We start from the raw sequence: 24,239 nt of genomic DNA on the forward strand, positions 1-24,239 counted from the left end.
TGTAAATACTGGAAATTTGGGTGGATATTGGGAGATGATTCTAACATGTTTAGAAGCAAGTTTATTTTAGATTACCAGAAAACTGCTGATGATGCAGACTATTAAAACTTAAAGTCACTCTAATGAGTTTCTAGTTGAACAGTAAAAAAGCTGAACAAAAAGCCTATGTGTTTAGCTGCAGACTTTGTCTAGCCAACTGAATATAGTTTGCATTGCTTGCTATTAAGAGAAAAAAGGAAATAGTGTAAAACACTTAACCCCTGGTAGTAAGAAACTGGAAATTATTTCTATTAGTCAGCCTTTGCTTGCGGTGTTTCTCACTTCTTATTTTTATGTATCGAATGAAAACATGTCTATCAGACACAGAGACTATTACTGTGTAGGTGGTGGTGAGTCATATTGTGGTATTTCATATAATGACTAAGAATATTGGCAGAAATTTTGCAGGCTGAAAACCTCCAAGGTTTGTTCTCTGTGTTTACCAATCCCTTTTAGAGCTTAAAGCTCTCTCTTGTTTTCCATTTCTGTTTTTCCTGACTGATTAGGAGCAGGTAATAATTCACTGAATGCACCTCTATGGAAACTGACAAAAATCTTATCTAGCTTTCAGATTTCTAACCACCATCATACTAAAATATTATTCTCAAGGTCATTGTGGTTAAATTTTAAGTGCTTCGTTGGCAATTCATGACTCCCAGATGAGATGGTCATTTGCTGTAATGGGGCTGGATGTGTATATATTTAATGAATTATCATAGCTTTATAGTACATTTTCTCCATGCATTTTATAAAAATGTTTTCTGTTTGTTTGCTGCCAAAGCATCACCCTTCAATCTGCCATTAGCTTCTTCCTCTTGAGGTTGTACTTATCACCATGTCATGTGTCTTTAGGTCACAGCTTCTTCCCCTTGATGATGTATTATCACCATGTCATGTGTCTTTAGGTCACAGCTTCTTCCCCTTGATGATGTACTATCACCACGTCATGTGACTTGAGGTCTGCCCAGGTGCCTCTCCAGGAGCTTAACTTATTTCTGGTAGTGTTGAGTTGTGGGGTGGGAGGAGAGGGTTAAACTCAGAAAAGGCACTGCTAATGTTGAGTGTATCCATGAAATGAACAGTAGGCTTGCAGCCTGCTGGGCTTGTGGGAAACCCTTTCTGGGTGGAGTTGGGATAGGTGAATTGGGCCTGTTTATTCTGGACAAATATCTGAGGTATCTAATTTGAAAAGTACAAGTTAGACCTATCTGAGTAAGAAAATGGTTGGTAATTCTGTGAACTCTGTACATTGAGTCAGATGGACAGGTGCCTTATCAAGGACCATTAAAAAGCAAAACAAAAGAAAAAACAAAAAACAAAACCCCCAAACACAACTACATACAAATAATGAGTTGATTGGCAGGCTAACCTCAAGGGCCTGTCTTAGCTTCTTTCTCTCGTTTTTCTTAGTCCTCCCGCCCATTCCCCCACCTCAAGCATTATTTGAATGTCCTCAGACCTTCTCTAAATGTATATTTATATGTATGTAAAGAGTTAGTTAACTTATTAGAAATAGATATCCTGAATTTCTTGGTGACTTCTCTTATTAGCCAAAAACTTGTATGTTATCTCATTGAAATCTAATGATTAGGTAGGTTTTCAAATAATAAATGCTTTAGATATTGCTTTAGAGATTTTATAAATGATCCCATATTTCAGTTTAGCTAAAATCTCTGAAAAGAGCTTTTTGTTCCAGAGTATTAGTCTTTCAACTCATTCAAGACCCTTATTGTATATTATTTCAAAATTCCTTCCCTTGCTTTATCTAGCAAATCAATCCATTTCCTTCGATTGATTTGTACCATGCCAATTGTTTTCTGATTTATGTAGGTTTCTCTATAGAACTGCCTGCTTATTCTACAGTGTGGAATTGGTGAGGTTTCTTTGTACAGAATCTCTTAGAAGTGGGGCTTAATAATGCACTTTGTTACGGATGAAGCCTAGAACTTTAGTTCCCACAGCTGGGCTTCCCTCAGAGGTCCTTTCTTCTTAATAATAAAAAAAAAAATCTTTTCTCCAAAATATTATAAATATGTAAAACATATAAATATATAAAAGCACAATTAATATCATCTCCAAGAAGAAAAGCCTTTTAATCTGTTGGTTTTAGTTTTTGAGAAACTAAAACTTTCTCTGGAGATGCATGATGTTTGATGCAAAGGCTTCTCCTTTTACCACTTGCTAAATCATTTTCCTTTGACTTTTAAAACTCTATCCATAGAGCATAACATGAAAAAAAAATTCTGTGACCAATGAAAGGAGCTAGGCCACCCAAGTCTAAGATATAGTAAGATCTAGATTCTATACTCAACGAAGGTGCTTCCTGGGGTTTGAGTAGTTATATCTGTTTGTAGTCATAGTGAAAAACCTGGCTGTTAACTCACAGATGATCTGGTACAGTAGTCCTCCCTTACCAGCAGGGGATATGGTCCATCTAAAACCCTCCCCTCCCCCGTGGATGCCTGAAACCACACATAGTACTGAACTCTATATATACTATGTTTTTTCCTATACATACATATCTATGTTAAACTTTAATTTATACATTAGGCATAGTAAGGGATTAACAACAATAACTAATAATAAAATAGAACAGTTGTAACAATAGGTTGTAATAAACGTTAATGTGAATGTAGTCTCCTCCTCTCTTAAAATATCTTACTGTACTCACCCTTCTTTGGGTGATGATGTGAAGTGATAAAATGCCTGTGTGATCAGATGAAGTGAGGTGAATGACATAGGCATCAAGAGGTAGTGTTAGCCTACTACTGACCTTGAGATGAAATGTCAGGAGGAGGATCATCTGCTGCGGTGAACCTGGATCTTCGAACCATGAGGATGCTAATGGTTAGATATTCATGACTAACGAGCAAGGATTGTATGCAGCCTGAATATGCTGGATGAAAGGTGATTCATGGCCTGTGCAGGACCACGTGAGATTTCATCACAATACCCAGAATGGCACACAGTTTTAAACCTAGGAATTTTTTATTTCTGGAATTTTTTTTTTTTTTTTTTTTAAGAATTCTTAATTTATACTTTTGGACCACAGTTGGCTGGAGGTAACTGAAATGGCAGAAAGCGAATTCAGAATTTAGAGAATAAGAAAGCACTACTATACTCTTCTGTAGTGCCAGTATTAGGGGGGAAAACAGAAAAAACTGAAAAGGTTCTTAAGGACTTCTTGTTAATATTAACATCACTTAATTACTAAGGGACCTTGGGGGAAACATTGCCTGTTGCTTGGCCTAAATGGAATACACACTAATAGAATTTATGTAACTTTCAAATAAAGGATAAGGATATTTTAAGGAAGTGATCTTTGATTTCAAAGGAATGCTGTGTCTGAAATTGTAACATTTCCCAGATTGAGCTACTTACTTTAAAAGGGGTACACAGTTTTCTTTCCTCCTTCTTCATATGCTTCTTTCCAAATCAGTTTCTCTTTTAAACCAACTCCTTGGTTTATCTAATGTTCAAACAGAGTTTTCTTTTGTTACTATCTATACAAGGCTGTATTTTTTCTACTTTGTCTACATAGAATTTTTTGTTTGTTTTCCTGGGGCTCCAACAAGCAGGCCTGAATTTTTTTTTTTTTTTTTTTGACAGCTTTATTGAGGGATAATTTATATGTTATAGAATTCACCTCTTGTAATTGTACAGTTTGAGTTTTAATAAATGTTTATAGTTGTTAACCATCACCACCATAGTTTAGAACACTTCCAGCACCCCATCTCCCCTTGTGCCTGTTTGCTGTCATCCTTGCCTTTGCCGTAGCCCTAATCATCTGCTTTCTGCCTCTATACATCTACTTTTTCTAAGAAATTCATGTAAAGAGATACTGTTGAGATATAGTGATACTAATTGCTTTATTTTTCATGAATGCTTCCTTTAGTATTTAATTATCAAAATGTAAAATCTCCTGAAATATTACCTTGAAGTAATTTGAAGAATGATTTTCAAATTGTTTCGTATCTGTTATTTTTTTCTTCTCCCATCAACTTTGCTTTCATTGCCCTCCTTGCCTGGCAACCTATCTAAATAAATATGCATAGTTAGAAGAGACAAGGCAAAAACAATCCAGCTGTTTTGTAACTAAAGAAATACTGGGTGTTATCCAGAAGAAGGGTCTGTGAGAGGGACTGGAGATTCAAACATAGAAGCTAAAACTAAAACCGTACAGCTTCCAGAAAAAAACATACAATTTTTTTTTTAACCTGTAAGGTGTAGAATTTCTTAGAGAAGATTTACAATCATTAACTATATTTTAAAAATGGATAAATTAGACTTCATTAAAATTAAAAAAAAACACGTGGTGATCAAAATACATCATTAACAAAATGAGAAGGCAAGCCACAGGCTAGGAGAAATATTCTCAATATATACCTCTAACAAAGGACATGTTTCCAGGATATATAAAGACTTCCTTTAAATCAGTAAAAATAAGACAGGCAACTCAATAAAAATGGCCAAAAGATTCAAACAGATATTTCACAAAGAACATGTATGAATGGCCAGTAAACATGTGAAAAGTTATGTTTAGCACCAGTTGTCATTAGGAAAATGTAAACTGAAAGTACATTGAGATCATACTTAACAGAAACTAGAAGAGCTAAAATTTAAAAAAAAAAAAAAACAGCACCAAATGTTGATGAGAATGTGGAGTATCTGGAACTGCCATGTATTGTTGACATGAGTATAAGATGGTACCACTAGATTCTGAGATGTTAAGTGTTACAACCGCTTCAACGTATACCTTTGCCAAACTCAGAAACTGTATACTTAACATTTGTACATTTCATTGTATGTGCATTTTACTTCAAATAATAGGCTTTAATCTTTAAAATGCACTGGGCGTGTGCCGTGGCCCATGACTGTAATCTCAGCACTTTGGGAGACTGAGGCTGGAGGATGGCTTGAGCACAGGAGGTCAAGGGTACAGTGAACTATGATCACACCACTGCACTCCAGCCTGGATGACAGAGAGAGACCCTATCTCTAAACAATAAAGTAATCAAGTAATCATCATCACTATATCTTACAATATCCCTTCCCTTCCTCCCTCCCAGCTTCCCCATGTTCTCTACTTTCTGCACACCTTCCTTTTTTTTTTTTTTTTTTTTTCCCCCCATTTCTGCTACATCAGATTACTTTAGGTACTGGCAACTAATGCAAAGATTAATAGAACAAATTGAGTTTGTGTCTGTTGGGAATGAATTCACAATGAGAGTCAGATATACCAATAACATAGCTATAGCACTGTGATAATGCCACAAAGCACAGAGGAGCTGCTCATCCCCAGAAAGGCAGGATAGGCTACCTGGAGGGAATAACTGATGCCCTGTAAAAGCTTGGATGAATGGGATTGCCTCTTAGACATGGTGGGAAGGGCTCCTTGGAAAAGGGGAACAGCATGTGCAAACTTTCAGAAGTTGGTAACTTGTGATCAGAGGTACTAGTTTTAAGTGCTATCATGTTTTTCTAAGAAAAAGGGAATGAGTTACGTTTTTTTTTTTTCTCTCCTCCTCTCCTCTTTCCCTCTCTTCCCTGTTTCCTATTAGCCATTCAGAATGCAAATATAACCTGTCACCTTCCCCTCACCAGATATTTCCTGCAGGACGAGTTCTTCTTACTTTCTGTCCCAAGACAGATTTCTCCGCAAGAGTTGACAGTTGACTTGCAAACCAAAACACACCCGCTATGGAATGTTCACCTCTAGGGAATAGCCTTAGATCTTTCACCCTCTGGGGATTGCCTCAGGACTTTCATCTACCAGGAGGACATATCAAAAGCATGCCAGCTTGGCCACTTTTACAACTTAATTCTGCTCAGAAAGGCACCAACTCAACTGTTCAGTAGATAAGACACCAGCCTAGCAGGGGGACCCCTTGCCCTTGCTCACTACCCCTTTACCTTATAAAGGTGTCCGCTTTCTGCTCCAAAGGTGAAGTGGCATATTTAAAGGCAGGATGCTTTGTGCCCCTTCCCCAAGCTAGCTATGGAGTAAATTCACTTGCCTTCTATGAGACCTCACTCTTGTTAATTGGACTTTACATGCAGTGAGCAATTAACCTGCTTTTCAGATACACTAGAAGGTGCTGCTGTTGGAGGAGGAGGGGAGGTGGGAAGTTCAGCAAAAGCCCTGAAGCGGCCTTTACCTGCTAAGGAATTTGGACTTTATCTTGAAAAGAATGGGAACCTGTAAAGCTTTCTATCATCGTGTCTTCCTAACTAGATTATAAATTCCTTGAAATCAGGGATCTGTTATTCATCTTTGTGTTCTTTATAATGTCTGGCCCTGGTCCTGGAATGGGTAGGACAGTGAGTAAGTGTTGATTGATCTCATAAGGCTGTGATAGTCTCTTAAAGTGTTGCATGCTTGATTCAGCCATATTATGAAATCAAAATGAGTCAAAGCAGAGATACTTTTGGAATGGAGGGGTAGGGGTCTTATTATTACATCCTGGTCATTGTGCCTAGGTTCTTCCAGTTATTGTCGAATTTAATCTGTGTCACTCTCCTCACTTAGAATCCACCAATCCAGATTGCTCTTAGGATAAAATTAAGTCCACAGTGGCTTTCAAGGCTGCTGTTCATTGTCTGCAGTGCTTTCTACCTCTTTACTTCCTATTTACCTCTAAGCTCTGTACATTTCCTGGGGAAACTCTTCACTGTCCCACCTTTCCCCATAACAAGTGGGTTCTCAGAACTAAACTTAGTGTGTAACATGTTCCCTCATAATGGAATTTTCTGTAAAAAACCCTCATGGCTTCCCTGATTGTTCATTGTGTTGATCATTCTTGAGTTAGTGTGACTATTTGCTTTCCCCTCTGTCTGAATGAGGATTGAACTCCATGATACTTTCTTGAACCCTGCACCTATCACAATGCCTGGAATTTAATAGATAGATACCCAACAACTTTTTTTTTGATAGATGACTATCAGGAATATATGACTATTCTGTCTTTAGATGAAGAAATTGAAGTTCAGAGGCTGAGTCACTTGTGCAAGGTTACATAAGCCATAAAGCCAGATGTGGAACTCAGGGATATCTGACAACAAACCCCCACTCTTTTTGCTAAGAGACACTCAGTAGATGGATGCATTTTCATGTTTGTATCAGTGTCATGATTTTACCTACCTGTGTTGACAGAATGAACGGTGTGGTGGTTAAGAACACAGGCTGTGTAACCAGACAGTCTAGACTCAAGTTCTTCCTCCACTGTTTACCAGTTTTGTTGCCTTGAGCAAGCTACTTAATCCACTCTGACTCAGTTTTCTAGAAAATCGTATAATAATATGACCTACTTCATAGGATTGTTATAAGGATACAGTATATTAATCAATATAAAACACTACTATTTAGAAAATAGAAAGTGCTCAATAATTGTTAGCTATTACTATTAGCAGTACCCATTTATTCCTTTCCATTTTCTTACGTAATCAAAAATTATATGCAGAGACCCTACAGTAATTTTTTTTTTTTGCTCAATGAAAATTATCTTCTTGCATGAAATCACCTGCCCCTAATTCCTAGTTTGTATGTGTTCTTTCAATTCACAATTGGTCATTTCTGCATCTCAGCAGAAGCAGAAGTTATCTACCTGTAACAGCAAAACATAGTTACATTAAAACCCTTCGCTTTGAGAGGCCGAGACGGGCAGATCACGAGGTCAGGAGATTGAGACCATCCCGGCTGACATGGTGAAACCCCGTCTCTACTAAAAAATACAAAAAAACTAGCCGGGCGAGGTGGCAGGCGCCTGTAGTCCCAGCTACTCGGGAGGCTGAGGCAGGAGAATGGCGTAAACCCTGGAGGCGGAGCTTGCAGTGAGCCGACATCCGGCCACTGCACTGCAGCCTGGGCGACAGAGCGAGACTCTGTCTCAAAAAAAAAAAAAAAAAAAACCTTTGCTTTGAATTTCTAGGTTTTAGGAATCACATGTTTCTTCACACCTCTGCTCAGTTAACAAAAACTGTGCTGTAGTGTAGTAAAGGATGCACTATTAATAGTACAGTTCCCTCTCACACAAACCAAACGTTACCCCCAAACTAAGCAAGTTACTATTAGCTGTTTGAATAATTGACCTGATTGTTGAGAAGTGATTTATGTCACCATTATTTTCCCTTTCATCAATAGTTAAGAGCAGGTATGAATAACAGGAAATTAAAAAGGAAGAAAAATAATTACTTCACATATATAATAGCTGTATGCCAAAATTCTAACATTTTTAACATGTTCCCTCATAATGGAATTTTCTGTAAAAATCCCTCATTACTTCTCTGGTTGTTCATTGTGTTTAAATTCTTAATAGCTAGTTTTTGTGGTTAGGGAGTAATACTGTCTGTGTGTGTTTTAGTGACATAACTGTTTACCTTGCCCTTGAAAGTAGCAATTGATTTGTGTTTAAATGATGAAATAACAGCAGTACAGTTGCCACCTCTGTGTCAGGCATTACTGCATGCTTAGTTGATTTTGCCAATCCTCACAACAGCCTTGCAAGAGAAATTATGTACCTCTCCTGGAGATGAGGATGTAGAGGCTTAAAAAGATCATGAACTTCCCAAGGTAACTAGCATATTTTAGGCCATAGGTAGGCACTGGAGGTGTGGGTGTTAACAAGATACTGTGTAAGGTGATAACTAGAAGCAAGCCTGGCAAAGTCAGTTGGGGTTGTAAATGGAAGACTTCAAAGGCAGGCTGAGGAGTGGAGAATTAATTTGGTAGGCAATGTGGAACTAATAAAGTTTTTTGAACTGGGAGCTCAAAACAGCACAGGTGCTCCATTTTTAAGGCTGTGGTTCTAAAATGTGGTCTTAGGACCAGCAGCAACACCTGGAAACTTACTGAAAATGCAGTTTCTTGTACCTTTTCCTCCCTTTTCAATCCTAAGTGCTGGATGATAAGTGATTTAAGGAACCTTTCTGATGATTCTGATGCTTGCTCATGTTTGAAAACCACTTCTTTAGGAGAAATCTGGCCATGTTCAGCAGGAAGGATTGGAAAGACAAAGAGGAACACCGGGAGGCTGTAGCCAGAAGCCAAGGAGAGGTTATTAGGACATAAGTGTTGGTGGTTTCCGTGAGAATGAAACAAAGGGAAAATCAAAGGGGAAAAAAATGAGGTTTTTCAAGGAAGGAATAACAGGACTTGATGACTAAATAGCGGTAGGAATATAAGATGTGAAGTCAGTATCCTAAGCCTACATGTCCATGAGTATTATAGAACTGCAGATATATACAAGAGCCATTCAGAGGGGGACTTTTAAAATATTCCTTGGAGATCTAAATCTTCCTGTTTCATTTACATACTTTATTGAAATGGCTAAAATGTAGACTTTCAGAATCTGATGGCAGGGAAGCTCATTTGGATATAAGAGAAGGTTGAAACCCAATCCAAGGAAAATAGTCAAATGATCCTGGAGTTGAAAGATGAAATAACCATTTTTAAGAAAGAACCAAACTGAACTTCTGGAAATGAAAAAATCACTACAGGAATTTCAAAATACAATTGGAAGCATTAACAACAGAATAGACCAATTTGAGGAAGGAATCTCAGAGCTTGAATACCATTCCTTCCAAGTAACACAGGCAGACAAAAATAAAAAAGAATGAAAGAATGTAAAAAAAAGAATGAAACCTCAAAGATATGGGATTATGTGAATGCCTATATTTATTGGCATTTCAGAAAGAAAGAGAGATCAAGCTACTTGGAAAATATATTTGAGGATATAGGCAACAAAAATTTCCCCAGACTCACTAGAGGGGTTGACATGCAAATTCAAGAAATTCAGAGAACTCCTATGAGAAACTGCAAAGTAACCATCCCTAAGACACATAGTCATCAGATTCTCCAAGGTCAATGCAAAAGAAAAAATCTTAAAGGCAGCAAGAGAGAAGGGGAAGGTCACTTACAAAGAGAACCCCATCAGGCTAACAGTGGACCTTTCAGCAGAAACTTTATAAGCCAGAAGAGATTCAGGGACTATTTTCAATATCCTTAAAGAAAAGAAATTCCAACTAAAAATTTCATATCCTGCCAAACTAAGCTTCATAAAGTGAAGGAGAAACAAAATCCTTTTCAGACAGGCAAATGCTAAGGGAACTCATTACAATTAGACCTGCCTTACAAGATCTCCTAAAGGGAGTGCTAAATATGGAAATAAAAGAACAATACCTGCCATGATAATGAAGTCTATATATGCACATACAATCAAGTCTACATAACAACCATCTAACAACACAATGAAAGGATAAAATCCTCACATATTAATATGGATTCTGAATGTAGACAGGCTAAATGTCCCACTCAAAAGGCATGGAATAGCACTTTGGATAAAGAAGCAAGACCCACTGTCTGCTGCCTTCAAGAGACCCATCTCACAAGTAATGGTGCTGATAGGCTCAAAGTAAAAGAAGTGTCAGGAAAGTGGAAAACAAAAAAGAACAGGGGTTGCTATTCTTGTATCTGATAAAACAGATTTTAAAGCAACAATGACCAAAAAGGACAAAGAAAGGCATTAACATAGTGATAAAGGGCCCAATCCAACAAGAAGACTTAACTATCCTGAATATATACATACCTAATATTGGAGCACCCAGATTCATAAAACAGGATTTTAGAGACCTACAAAGAGATTTAGAGAACCAAACAGTGATACTAGGGGACTTCAACACCCTACCAACAGTGTTAAACAGATCATTGAGGCAGAAAACTAACAGATATTCTAGACTTAAACTCAATGCTTGGCCAATTGGACCTAATAGACATCTACAGAACACTCCACCCAGCAACAACAGAATATATATTCTGCTCATCTCACATGGCACATACTCTTTAGATGAATGGCATGTTCAGCTATAAAACAAATCTCAGCAAATTCAGAAAAATCAAAATCATACCAATCACACTCTTTGACCACAGTGGAATAAAAATGGAAATCAATACCAACAAGATTTATCGAAACCATAAAAACACATGGAAGTTAAACAACCTGCTCCTGAAAGACTTTTTGATAAAGAATGAAATTAAGGCAAAAATTTTAAAAAATCCTTGAAATTAATGACAACGAAGACAAAATATACTAGAATTTTTGGGACAGAGCTAAAGCAGTGTTAAGAAGAAAATGTGTTGTGCTAAATGCCTACATCAAAAAGTTAGATCTCAAGTTAACCTAATAATGCACCTACAGGAACTAGAAAAACAAGAGCAAGCCAACTCCAAAGCTAGCAGAAGAAAAGAAATAACCAAAATCAGAGCTGAACTGAATGAAATTGAGATGTGAAAATTCATACAAAAAATCAACAAAGTCAAAAGTTGATTCTTGGAAAGATTAAACGAGATTTATAGACTGCTAGCTAGATGAATAAAGGAAGAGGCAGAGAAAATCCAAATAAACACAATCAGAAACAACAAAGGTAACATTACAACTGACCCCCATGGAAACAAACAAAAAAATCCTTAGAGACTGTTACAGACACCTCTGTGCACAAAGAAATGGATACATTCCTAGAAACACACAGCCTCCCAAGATTGAACCAGGAAGAAATTTAAATCATGAACAGACCAATAATGAGTTCTGAAATTAAATCAGTAATACAAAAAAATACCTACTGACCAAAAAAAAAAAAAAAGCCCCGGACTAGATAGATTCATAGCTGAATTCTACCAGCTATATGAAGAAGAGCTAGTACCAATCCTACTGAAATTATTCCAAAAATTCAAGGAGGAGGGACTCCTCCCTGACTCTCTGAAACCAGCATCACCCTAATACCAAAGACTGGCAGAGACTCAAGAAAAAAAAAGAAAACTTCAGGTTCATATCTCTGATGAACATAGATGCAAGAATCCTCAGCAAAGTACTAGCAAACCAAATCCAGCAGCACATCAAAAAGTTAATTCACCACAATCAAGTAGGCTTTATTCCTGGTATGCAAAGTTGGTCTAACATATGCCAGTCAATAAATGTGATTCACCACATAAACAATAATAAAAACTTTATGATCATCTCTATAGATGCAGAAGAGGCCTTTGATAAAATTCAGCATCCCTTCATGTTAAAAAATCCTCAACAAATTAGGCTTCAAAGGAATATACCTCAAAATAGCAAGAGCCATCTATGACACACCCACAGCCAGCATCATACTGAATGGACAAAAGCTAGAAGCCTTCCATTTGAGAACTGGAATAAGACAAGAATGCCCATTCTCACCACTTCTATGCAACATGCTACTGGAATTGCTAGCCAGAGCAAATAAACAAGAGAAAGAAATAAAAGGCATCAAAATAAGAGAGGAAGTCAAACTGTCTCTCTTTATGATATGTTTCTATACCTAGAAAACCCCATAGACTCTGCCAGAAGGTTTCTAGAACTGATAAACAACTTTAGTACAGTTACAGGATGCAAAACCAATGTGAAAAAATCAGTAGCATTTCTATACACCAATAACATTCAAGTTCAGATCTGCATACGGAACAAAATTCCACATACAATAGCTTCGAAAAGAATAAAATGCCTAGGAATATGCTTATCAAGGGAGTGAAAGATCTCTACAATGAGAATTACACTGCAGGAAAAAATCAGAGCCAACATAAACAAATGGAAAAACATTCCATGCTCATGGATAGGAAGAATCAATATTGTTAAAATGACCATACTGCCCAAAGCAATTTACAGAGTCAATGCTATTCCTGTCAAACTGCCAATGTCATTTTTCACAGAATTAGAAAAAAGTAACCTAAAATTCGTATAGAACCAGAAAGGAGCATGGACCATCAAAGCAATCCTAAGCAAAAAGAACAAAGCCAGAGACATCACACCAGCCAACTTCAAACTATACAGCAAGGCTACAAAAACCAAAACATCATGGTACTGGTACAAAAACAGACACATAAACCAATGGAACAGCATGGAGAACCCCAGAAATGAAGCCCCACACCTGCAACCACCTGAGCTCTAACGAAGTTGACAATAACAAACAGTAGAGAAAAGACATCCTGTTCAATAAACGGTGGTAGGATAACTGGCTAGCCATAGGCAGAAGATTGAAACTGGGCCCCTTTCTTTCACATAAGGAAAAATTAACTCAAGATAGATTAAAGACTTAACTCTAAGACCTAAAACAATAAAAACCCTAGAGGAAAACCTAGGAAATATGATTCTGCACATCAGCTTTGGCAGAGAATTTCTGACTAAGTCTCTAAAAAAAAGGGGAACAAAAGCAGAAATTGACAAGTGGGACTTGATTAAACAGTTTCTCCACAGCAAAAGAAACTATCAAGAGAGTAAATAGACACCCTACAGAATGAGAGAAAATATTTGCAAAGTATGCATCTGACAAAGGTCTAATATCCAGAATCTATAAGAAATCGGCAAGCAAAAAACAACCCAATGAAAAAATGGGCAAAAGACATTAAGAGACACTTCTGAAAAGAAGACATGCATGCAGCCAATATGAAAAAATGCTAATCACTGTACTACTCTGTTTTCACACTGCTGCAAAGAACTACCTGAGACTGGGCAATTTACTAAGAAAAGAGGTTTAATTGACTCACAGTTCTGCAGGCTTAACAGGAAGCGTGACTGGGAGGCCTCAGGAAACTTACAATCACGGCAGAAGGGGAAGCAAGCATGTTTTCCTATGGTAGCAGGAGAGACAGAGAGAGAGCACGCACAAAGCGGGGAGTACCACACACTGTTTTTTTTTTCTTTTTCTTTTTCTTTTTCTTTTGAGATGGAGCCTTGCTCTGTCACACAGGCTGGAGTGCAGTGGCACGATCTCGGCTCACTGCAACCTCCATCTCCCGGGTTCAAGTGATTCTCCTGCCTCAGCCTCCTGAGTAGCTGGGACTACAGGCATATGCCACCACACCCGGCTAATCTTTTGTATTTTTAGTAGAGACAGAGTTTCACCATGTTGTCCAGGTTGGTCTCGATCTCCTGACCCCATGATCTGCCCGCCTTGGCCTCCTAAAGTGCTGGGATTGAGCCACCACGTCTGGCCCAACCACATACTTTTAAACCATCAAATCTAATAGGAACTCACTCGCTAATCACAAAAACAGTGAGGGGGAATCTGCCCTCATAATCCAATAACCTCCCACCAGGCCCCTTCCCTGACACATGGAGATTACAATTCAACATGAGATTTGGGTGGGGATGCAGAGCCCAATCATATCAGTTACTAATTATTAGAGAAATGCCAATCAAAACCACAATGAGATATTATACCAGTCAGAATGGCTATTATTTAAGTCAAAGAACATCATATGCTGGTGAGGTTACAGAGAAGAGGAAACAGTTATATGCTGCTGGTAAAAATGTAAATTAGTTCAGCTACTGTGGAAAGCAGTGTGAAGATTTCTCAAAGAATTTAAAATAGAACTAGCATTTGACCCAACAATCCCACTATTGGATATATATATGAAGCAAAATAAATTGTTCTCCCAAAAAGACATATGCACTTCTTTGTTCACTGCAGCACTGTTCACAATAGCAAAGACATGGAATCAACCAAGATGTTCATCAACAGTGGACTGGATCAAGAAAATGTAGTGTATATAATGGAATACTATGCAACCATAAAAAGAACAAGAGCATGTCGCTTGTAGCAACGCGTATGCTGCTGGAGGCCAGCATCCTTAGTGAACCATCCCAGGAACAGAAAACTAAATATCACATGTTTTGACTTATAAGTAGGAGCTAAACTTTGAAGACACATGGACACAAAGATGGGAACAATAGAACCTGGAGACTTGAACGGGAAGGTGGTGGGGGTGTTGGCAGGAATGCTACCTTTCAGGTACTGTGCTCACCACCTTGGTGATGGGATCATTTGTACACAAAGCCTCAGTGACATACAAGTTACCTATGTAACCTGCACGTGTACTGCTGGACCTAAAGTAAAAGTAGAAAAAAAATAACAGACTGTGGGTCAAGTTCTTATTAAACACCAATAACTTTTTTCTAAGCTCTTCATATTCATGATTCCGTTATTGTTATCCATTACTTATTAACATTTATAAATTGCCTTCCTTTAGGGTTCAGTCTAAGCAGTACATAACTATAAAGTTAATGTTTCCAAACACTGATCTGAAAGGCTAAACATCTGGACTCTGGAGTTAAACAGTTCTAAGCTTAAAACACAACTCCACTATTTGCTAGGTGTGCAGTCTTGAATAACTGGTGTGGCCAATCTTCAGCCTAAACTTTTGCAAGCTATATCAGTGTGGATGTAGCAATGAGTGGACCACTTGGGGTGGTTGTGAGAACTACAGTAAATGAGAACATGCCTGCACATAATGTACTGAGTAAATATCAGTTGGTGTTTATGCAATGAGGGAGTCACTGCCTCGTCCAAAACTTCATTGTCTCAATTCATTCAAGAAAATAACCTCCTTAGTCTGGCATTTAAAGCTTTCCGCTATTCACTCCCTACCTCTCCAACCTTTAAACTGCTGATCCTTTGCAGAAACCCAGTACTTCCGTTAAACTGACCATTGTCCCACATACACACTGTCTGTTACCACACCCAGCCTTTGTCTGTTTCTCCCCTCCTCATGTCCAAGTCCTTCAGGGCCCAGCCTGTTAGTGTTTGTGAAGCCATCCCAGCAAACCTTCATCTTTAACGTGACCAATATTTCTAAACTCTGGAAGTTTGACACCTTTTGCTGCTCAATGGACATAGTCAGCAGTAGACAGTAGCTCAGGATAATTCTGCCCATGCTTGGTCCACTCTCCCCTGACCTTTGGTGACTGTAGGGCTTTGCCTTATCCCTCTTGCTGTGCCACATGCCTAGCCCCCTGCCAGAGACATGCTTTCTTCATGATGGAAAAACATACCTAACTTAGCTTCTTGATCTTTTTCAAGTTCATTTAAATATGTGTTAGTGTTTTCGATTTTTTTTCTTCTTTGATGATACTGATAACATTCCCTACAGGAATAACGTTTAACCTATGAAACACTAATTATTTTCTTTCTTCTCAGGATGAACTGGACCTCACAGACAAACACAGAGAAGCCATGTTTGCACTTCCAGCTGAGAAAAAATGGCAAATATACTGTAGCAAGAAAAAGGTAAGATTTTCATTGTGATTATGGTTAATTGGAAAATAATCATTGATTCCATTTGCTTTTCCATTTCACCACTAGAATTGGACAACTCTTTGTAATGTGAAAACCAGATTGAATGTGTTATGTTGTGGCTATGGTGCTACATGTAGCCAGTGTCAATTCTCTGGATGTTGTTTTTGTCAACACTTCATTGGACTCTTTTCCACCTGTAACCATCATTCATAGTCATATGTAACTGAGACCCAAAATGATGTTTCCTTACACAAGGCAAATTCCCCCCACCCCTGCTCTTAACACAGCAGTCTGTATACAGGTGGTCTAGGACCAGGTATGGGGGTCACAGCCTCTACATCCACCTTCTGACAACTTTCCATTTCATCATCTCTCTGGTGTGGCCCCATCCCATGCGCCAAGGTGACTCTCCAGCCCCTTCATGTTCCAAACCAATGATGGAAGGAAGGAAAGGAGGCACAGGCTCCCCCGCTCCCTTTTGAGGGACACATTCCTGGAGTTATACGCCTAACTCTCTCGTATCCCACTGCTAGTTGCATGGCCACATCCACTGAAAGGACCAAAGTCTTTATTCTGGGCAGTCACTTCCCATTTAAGATCTGGGGGTTCTATTACCTCAAGAGATGGGGAGAATGGGTATAGGGGACAGTGAAACACCAAAACTCTTCTTAATTCCCTAGTATCTGTGGCACCAGGCATCACTCCATGGTGACTGTATCTCCTGAAATAGAGTGCACTTTGCCATCTTTTAAACCCTGTAGCAGATTCTGAGGATATCCCTATACCCATTTTTGGGACTAATTCTGTTCATGGCCACCTTTTGCCATTTTCCCTTCTGTTCCAACAGAGACTTAAACCAGGATGGGGTAGTGGGAAGGGCAGGGCTAGCACCTAACTCTCCAACAGGCGTTGGACACTTTGATGACTCACTCCCGACCCAGGGAAACAGGAACAAACTATACAATAATCCAATATTTTTTTCAAGACACCACTGTCAGGGAAACCTTGGGACCTCCATTGTCCCATGTGGCATCTATCAGCACGCCTGCCCCCTTTGCTACCTTGTGTAACTGCCCTGTGCCACTCTCCTGGGAGCATCTTACATTACTCAATAAAGGGATTCTCTCTCTAGCAGTGAGCCTATGTGAATGGCTCTCCACCTGACTTTATGCCTCTGATGAAAAGGCACCATGTCTTATCCATCTTTGTAACTCCAGCATCTGACACTTTGAAATGAATGCATGATGACTGAACCACTGCATTGTCGTTAGTTATACTGAATACTGTCAAAAAATGTAAAGCACATTAATTTTCCACCTGAGCAATTGTAATTGGTAGAATTGTGTGTCAGATTCAGTTCTGGTGGCCTTTTCTGAGAACTGTGGTCAGCCATGACCCCTCAGTATGATCTCTGAACCTCTATCAGGTTATTTCCAAACTGAAGCCTTAAGAGTTCTTAATCCAGTAGTAACCAGTAAAATGTCATTGTGAAATAAATGTCTTCCTCTCCTCTTCTGCTGTTTCTCTTTATATACATTGAACCAACTAGAAAACCTCTTTTTTTATTGAACTGATTGTCATGGCTCAAGAAACATATAATACACTGAGAAAGAATTTTAAAATGGAATAAAATGTGCTCAGTTCTGAAACTGGTATTATATAGCCTTTGGAAACAAGGGAACTTTTCGCACTGTCATCTTAAAAACCTGCTGCTATTCCGTGGTGTGTATGTGCCACATTTTCTTCATCCAGTCTGTCATTGATGGAAATTTGGGTTGGTTCCAAGTCTTTGCTATTGTGAATAGTGCCGCAGTAAACATACGTGTGCATGTGTCTTTATAGCAGCATGATTTATAATCCTTTGGGTATATAGCCAGTAATGGGATGGCTGGGTCAAATGGTATTTCTAGTTCTAGATCCTTGAGGAATCGCCATACTGTCTTCCACAATGGTTGAACTAATTTACAGTCCCACCAACAGTGTGAAAGTGTTCCTATTTCTTCATATCCTATCCAGCACCTGTTGTTTCCTGACTTTTTAATGATTGACGTTCTAACTGGTGTAGGAACATGGATGAAGCTGGAAACCATCATTCTCAGCAAACTGTTGCCAGGACGAAAAAGCAAACACCACATATTCTCACTCATAGGTGGGAATTGAACAATGAGCACACTTGGACACAGGAAGGGGAATATCACACGCCGGGGCCTGTCGTGGGGTGAGGGGAGGAGGGGAGGGATAGCATTAGGAAATATACCTAATATAAATGACGAGTTAATGTGTGCAGCACACCAACATGGCACGTGTATACATATGTAACAAACCTGCACGTTGTGCACATGTACCCTAGAACTGAAAGTATAATAAAAAATAAATAAATAAATAACCTGCTGCTAGAACTGAGAAAGATAAATCCTCAAGTTGCGGGTATACACAGAGGACATTGTCTATTTTGGCTCATTCTAGTGTAGATTTTTTCTGAAAATTAGGAAACAATACAAAGGAGGGATTGAGAATGTTCATTAGAGGAAAGAAAAGGGCAGGAAAATGGGAGCAGCTTACTGAGGGGAAAGTTTTCTTCTTTCCCAGATTTTATTACACCCTTGACAGCAATAGAAAGTTAATCATGGAAACTACTGCCCCTTAGATTAGAAAAGGCAAACCCTGGAGAATATAATGACCTTAGGCTTGCAGCTGCTGCTCATTTTTCAATTTCCACACCTATCGAATCCCCTTGAAAACCTCATCTCAAGTGTGCATGATGGGGGGGTTTGCTTCTTGTAGGAGGATGGATATGGATGTGGCCACTGGCCTCAGAATCCCACTTTTTGACAGATGGGCCTTTCTTATTAGTACCTGGCTGGATTGCACAAACCTTTGAGAATGCACTTCTACTAGCTTCATTCCAACAGCTTGGCTTCCTTATATGACTTAGCAACCAGTGGGAAAGCCATTTTAACTCTTTAGGGAATCCCATGGGTTCTAGATTTGCCTCACTTTAAAATGGATGATAGCATTGCTTGACTAAAGATTTTCTTAATTTGAGCTTCTAACACTGTTAAAACTCTACTGTGCCTTTGGTCTGAAACTGAACTTTTTGGGCACTGCAATAAATTGGGAAATACACAATGAATATGAGAACATGAAAACTGAACCAGGAGAAGGATATTATGTTTACCTCTCTTCAGAGAATGTAATTTCCTGAAGGACAGGTTGCCCATTCTCAGAATAGAGCCCCGTGGTGGCCATCCTTAATATTAAGAACAGATTATTTTCCTTGGAACATCTCTCGCATAGCCTTTTCAAATCAGGCTTATCACCAGCAAGCCAAGCCACATCCATTTCTCAGACTGGAGGAAGGCTACACTCCCGGGGCTCTGTCACATTTCCCATCTTTCAAGATTAGAACACAGGGCATTACAGACATTCTCACACATAGTAAAGTCATAGAGTAAGGGGCCTCTGAAGCCAACCGAAACAGATGGCGTGAGTTGGTGAAAAGCAAACTTTCCATGTAAAAATGAACAGAAGTTGTGAAGGCCAATGAGCCTGGGACCTAAAGACAGGGCCAACCTTGGCTCAGCCAAGTGTCTGTTTCCCTGTCCAACAGTGACTTGAGTCCCGGCAGCAGCTATCTGCTTATCAAGCTCAGTGTTCATTTATGAAACTTCTCTATCTATGTCTCTGGTTGAAAACCTATTTCCAGAGCCAAAATCAAAGCAGAAAATATTTCTCAGACTAAAACAATTCAAAAGAAGTTAATTGGAATTTTGTCTAATTGAGTAATCTGGGGGAGCATAAGAGATGGATGTTGAGGCCTTGTTGAAAGTCCAAACAAATCTAAAATGTACCACACTGGTTCGTCATCCTTGCTTTGTCATAGACTCAAATCCACTGTCTTTTTTTTTTTTAACTTTCATGAAAGGTCCAAAAAGGGTTCTGTTAGTTGGGATGGGGTATTTTCAAATAGGAAATGTTTGTGTTTCTTATCTTTAAAGGTAATTCCCTTTTTAGTTCCAATCACAACATACTCTTTTGTTTAAATGAGGTTTTTCTCGGTCTCTAGCCAGAAACTGCATCTGTTAACAATCTTTTGGATTTTAAACTGAAGCTTTTTAAACAATGAACCATCTGACCACAAAAGGCATCTGGCCATGCTGTATTTGCTTATTGTTAACATGATTTTTAAATCCTGGGAACAGTAAGGAATAAGTCTTCAGAGAGGAGAAAATAAAGTGGGTGTATACATGTATTATGCTGACAGCAATCTTATCAGCACAGGAAGAAATCATCTTTAATTGCTATTCTGCCCAGAAGCAAATGTACAAGTTGTATCACTTAACCAGTCCTTATTAGTATCCAGAAAATGCTTGTACCCCTTCTTGGGCTTCAGAGTTTGCCAAGTAAGTAAATGGGGATGTAGACACTGCTAGCTGTGATGACAGCAGATATTTGAGGCAAAGATCAAGATTTGATGATTGTGCCTAATTTTTCCTGCTTTATTTCTGATCTCTAAAGCCAAGGCCTAAGTAAATGGTATTAGATTGGTCATATTACATTTCTGTATGTTTTGAGGTCTACTTTGGGGAAGGTGAATTTTTACTCTGCTGCCGAGTGTGTGTTTGATTCTAGCCTAATTAAATCCTTCAGTAATCTTGCCTATCCTGGCTGCAGCTCAGCTATCATGATTTCTGCAAACTGTTGATCTGGTTCTAGGTACATACTGAAGACATCTAGGGAAAGTGGCTGAAAGTTCAGCTAGTACTTTTCATTTATTCCTTAATTTGGTTTGTATACCCTGACTGGATCAATTCCTGACTCTTAACCACAAAAAGGAATTCGTTCACCACATGCACAAAAAGATTAAAGTTGTATTGTATGTGGCCATTGGGATGCAGTTCTTTCAGTTCCTGGAGAGCTGAAGCCCTCCTGGTGTTTGCAGTGCTAGAGAGGCAGTAGCTTGATCAAAACACAGATTTACACAGATTTAAAGAGACATATGTTAAAGTAGTGGAATTAAAGACAAAAGAAACCATCCGTTTTCTACACAAAGTAGCTGGAAAATGAGGAGACGAGATGAGACATTGGTCTTCTAGTTCTTTGCAATATCCTAATGAGAAAAGGGGTAAACTGGGAAGGGAGGCAATGGCTGGGCACTGGGCCTAAAGATGTGAGAGGAAAGATAAGTTAGATGTCCTCTTTTTTCTTTTACTGTGGTTGATTAAATATACAGTAGAGTGAGCATAGGATTTCTAGGTGCCCATTTTGCTAGGTGTTAAGATTTGGGAGAGGGAACCAGTAAAAGGGAAAAAACTAGACTTCAGTGACAATATTACTAGACTTATTCAGAAGTACCTGGTTTGGTCTTCTGCAATTGCGTTTTTAACTCCAGTGATGGGTTCAAACTGGCATTTGTACTCTTACGTGATAAGAGCTTATAGAAAGTGGCAGAAGTAGCAGTGATTAGAAAGAAATTTGTCTGCCTTTTCTCCCTACCTCTCTAAAGACTATATAAGGGAAGCACAGTAGCTGCAGGACAACCAGCATTCTAAACTCTACAGGCTCTGAAATTCTCTGTCTTATCTACATAGTCCCTGGCATTGAGAGATGAGGATTTGTGTATAAGCCCAGATTGAAACAGTAAGAAGTAACAAGTTTCGAGTATCTGGTGTTTACTCACCGAAGCAATGCAGTTGGTAAAGGGTAAGGCAAATTTGTGTGTGATTTGTTTGATGTGTATTGAGTATCTTTTCTGGGGCGGAGAAAACTAGACAGAGAATCTAGACTCTTGGCTAGATTTTGAGGATTATTTAAAAAAATAATAAGCCAAATTTCTTGGAGTGGATGGTCTTGGTAGGAGAAGCAGATAGAATCAAATAATAAAGTGTTGTCATAAGCTCCATAAAAGGGTAAGCAGACAGGCTCTGGGGCACAGAGGAAGGAGAAACCAACCTCTAGGGGTGTGTGTGACTAAGACAACCATTCCTTTACCACTTTGACCCATTGGTTACAGCAGTGAGAGTTGATGTTGTGCTTTGATCCCATCATCTAGAAACCGGCTCCTTTTTCAACATTTGAGCTGTGTTCACATGTACTGCACACTTTCCCTTTTGATTTCTATCTTGTTCTCTGTCCCTTTTGCCATTGCTTCAAAGGTCAAATTTGGACTATTGACCGAATCTAATATTTACTAAACACAATTTGTAGAGCCGGTTAGGAAATCTGTAAAAGGCTTGAACTTTTGAACAATGAAGTCAGTGCAGGGGAAGACTAAAATAATTGAAGCTTGTTTATTCTGAGAAAGAGAGAGTCAGATGGAAACTCCATCCACTGGTTTAGTGGATATGCTCCAGTGAAACTGTATTATTGGTCAAAATATTACCAAATTCCACTTGGTCAACAGGAGCTGCCCCAAGCCCTCCCAGTAAAAAACACCTTGCCAATCTGGCCCTTCTCCCAAGGGCCCACCAGTCTTCCCCCAGGATTCTAAGGACTGAAGGGCTAACTCCCAGCATGGCATAGCCGGGAACTTCGCTGCCCTGTTCCCACACAGCATCACTGGTCTTATTATTCATGGATCCCCTTGTTATACTGGTTGACCAACATTTTGAATATTGACCTGCAGATGTTGGCCAAAGACATTTGGTAATGTGTGTCCAGAGCTTGGGACATTCCTCTTCTAGAAAGTGATAAGAGATGCAGAAAAGGAATTATGTATGAGAAAGTTTTTGGCAATGTTGTCTCTAAAAGCCAATGACTGTAAGCAACTTAGAGAAGTATAGCTACACTATAGCCATAGTCATACTATGCATGCAGACAGCAGAGTATCTTGTAGCCAGTGAAAAGTCATGTTTCTAAAGAAATTTTAATGACATGGGAATCTGCTCAGTGTATAATGGCAAGATTTTTAAAAAGATACAGTAGTCTCATCCCCTCCCATCTGTGGTTTTGCTTTCCATAGTTTCACTTACCTGCAATCAACTGAGGTCCAAAAATAGGTGACTACAGGACAGTAAGATATTTTGACAAAGAGAAAGGGAGACCACACTCACATAACTTTTGTTACAGTCTATTGTCATTGTTGTTCTCTTTTATTATTATTCTTGATAATCTCTTACTGTGCCTAATTTACAAATTAAGCTTTATCATAGGTATGTATGTATGGAAAAAAGTGTATATAGGGTTCATATCCAATATGAAGTTTCAGGCATCTACTGGGGGTCTTAGAATGTGTCCCCCACAGATAAGGGGGGACTAATGTGTAAAACTTTGTAATTAGTATAATCAAATGTCTGCCAAAGTGTATATAAAGAGGTAGGTGGACAGAAAAATAATTGTGAGCTTAGATTATGGGTGATTCCAAATTTTATGAAACATATGATTCTCCTTCTTACCTTAAAGTAGTTTTTCCTGGTTGCAAAAAATAAAATTTCTCTGTTTAAAAATGTATGCAATGTATTTTATGTTAGGTTTTAGCCAGAGAAGTGGGACCACTGGGACATGGTCTGTTTCTCTCTGTCTCAATGGATGTGTTTCAGCTTAGCCAGCTTGATCCTTACAAAGCCACCACATATTTCCATTAAAATTAGGAGGAAAAAATAAATATTTAAAATGCAGCCAATGCTTGTGTTGTCAAGACAATGTTGGCATATTTTTTCTTTGTCCAGTTCAATCTCTCTCTCTCATTGTCTCTCACTTTTTACTCTTCCCCAGAGAGAGTAAAACAAAGATTAATCCATAAACCACCCAGTTTTTTAGCACCATTTACCTATTTAGGCAGTGACTCTGAAAACGTAGTGATGTGGTCCTAATGAGATGCCCTCGGTTTTCTGCCCAGAAACCCATTGAGGCCATGTTTCTCATTGCCCTTGCATTCCTAAGTGCTATAATCTCAAAGCTAGTGACCCATTTCCTTTATTCCCTCTTTATTGCAAAAGTCAGCACTATTAAAATGAACACCAAATTTTAGATATGAAGTGTGAAATACTGTTCAAAGATTCTCTGCCTCTGACAGTCAAAAGAGTAAAAAGTTATAGTCTAACAAAAGGCAATTGGTTTTTGAATATTTATTTGCCTCCTTCCTCTAATTCCTTTGTTTAATGATACCAGTGTTG

General features: G+C 38.7%; 1 protein-coding gene across 1 annotated transcript in view; it reads left to right on the plus strand.

The window, feature by feature from the left end:
* DAAM1 (dishevelled associated activator of morphogenesis 1) overlaps positions 1-24,239 on the plus strand; it is a 181,028-nt gene that overhangs the window by 83,875 nt on the left and 72,914 nt on the right. Inside the window, 1 exon segment of the mRNA XM_007986822.3 lies at positions 16,027-16,116. Coding sequence (XP_007985013.2) covers positions 16,027-16,116 — 90 coding nt within the window.

The sequence above is a fragment of the Chlorocebus sabaeus genome, chromosome 24 (genome assembly GCF_047675955.1).
Source record: "Chlorocebus sabaeus isolate Y175 chromosome 24, mChlSab1.0.hap1, whole genome shotgun sequence".
NCBI lineage: Eukaryota > Metazoa > Chordata > Mammalia > Primates > Cercopithecidae > Chlorocebus > Chlorocebus sabaeus.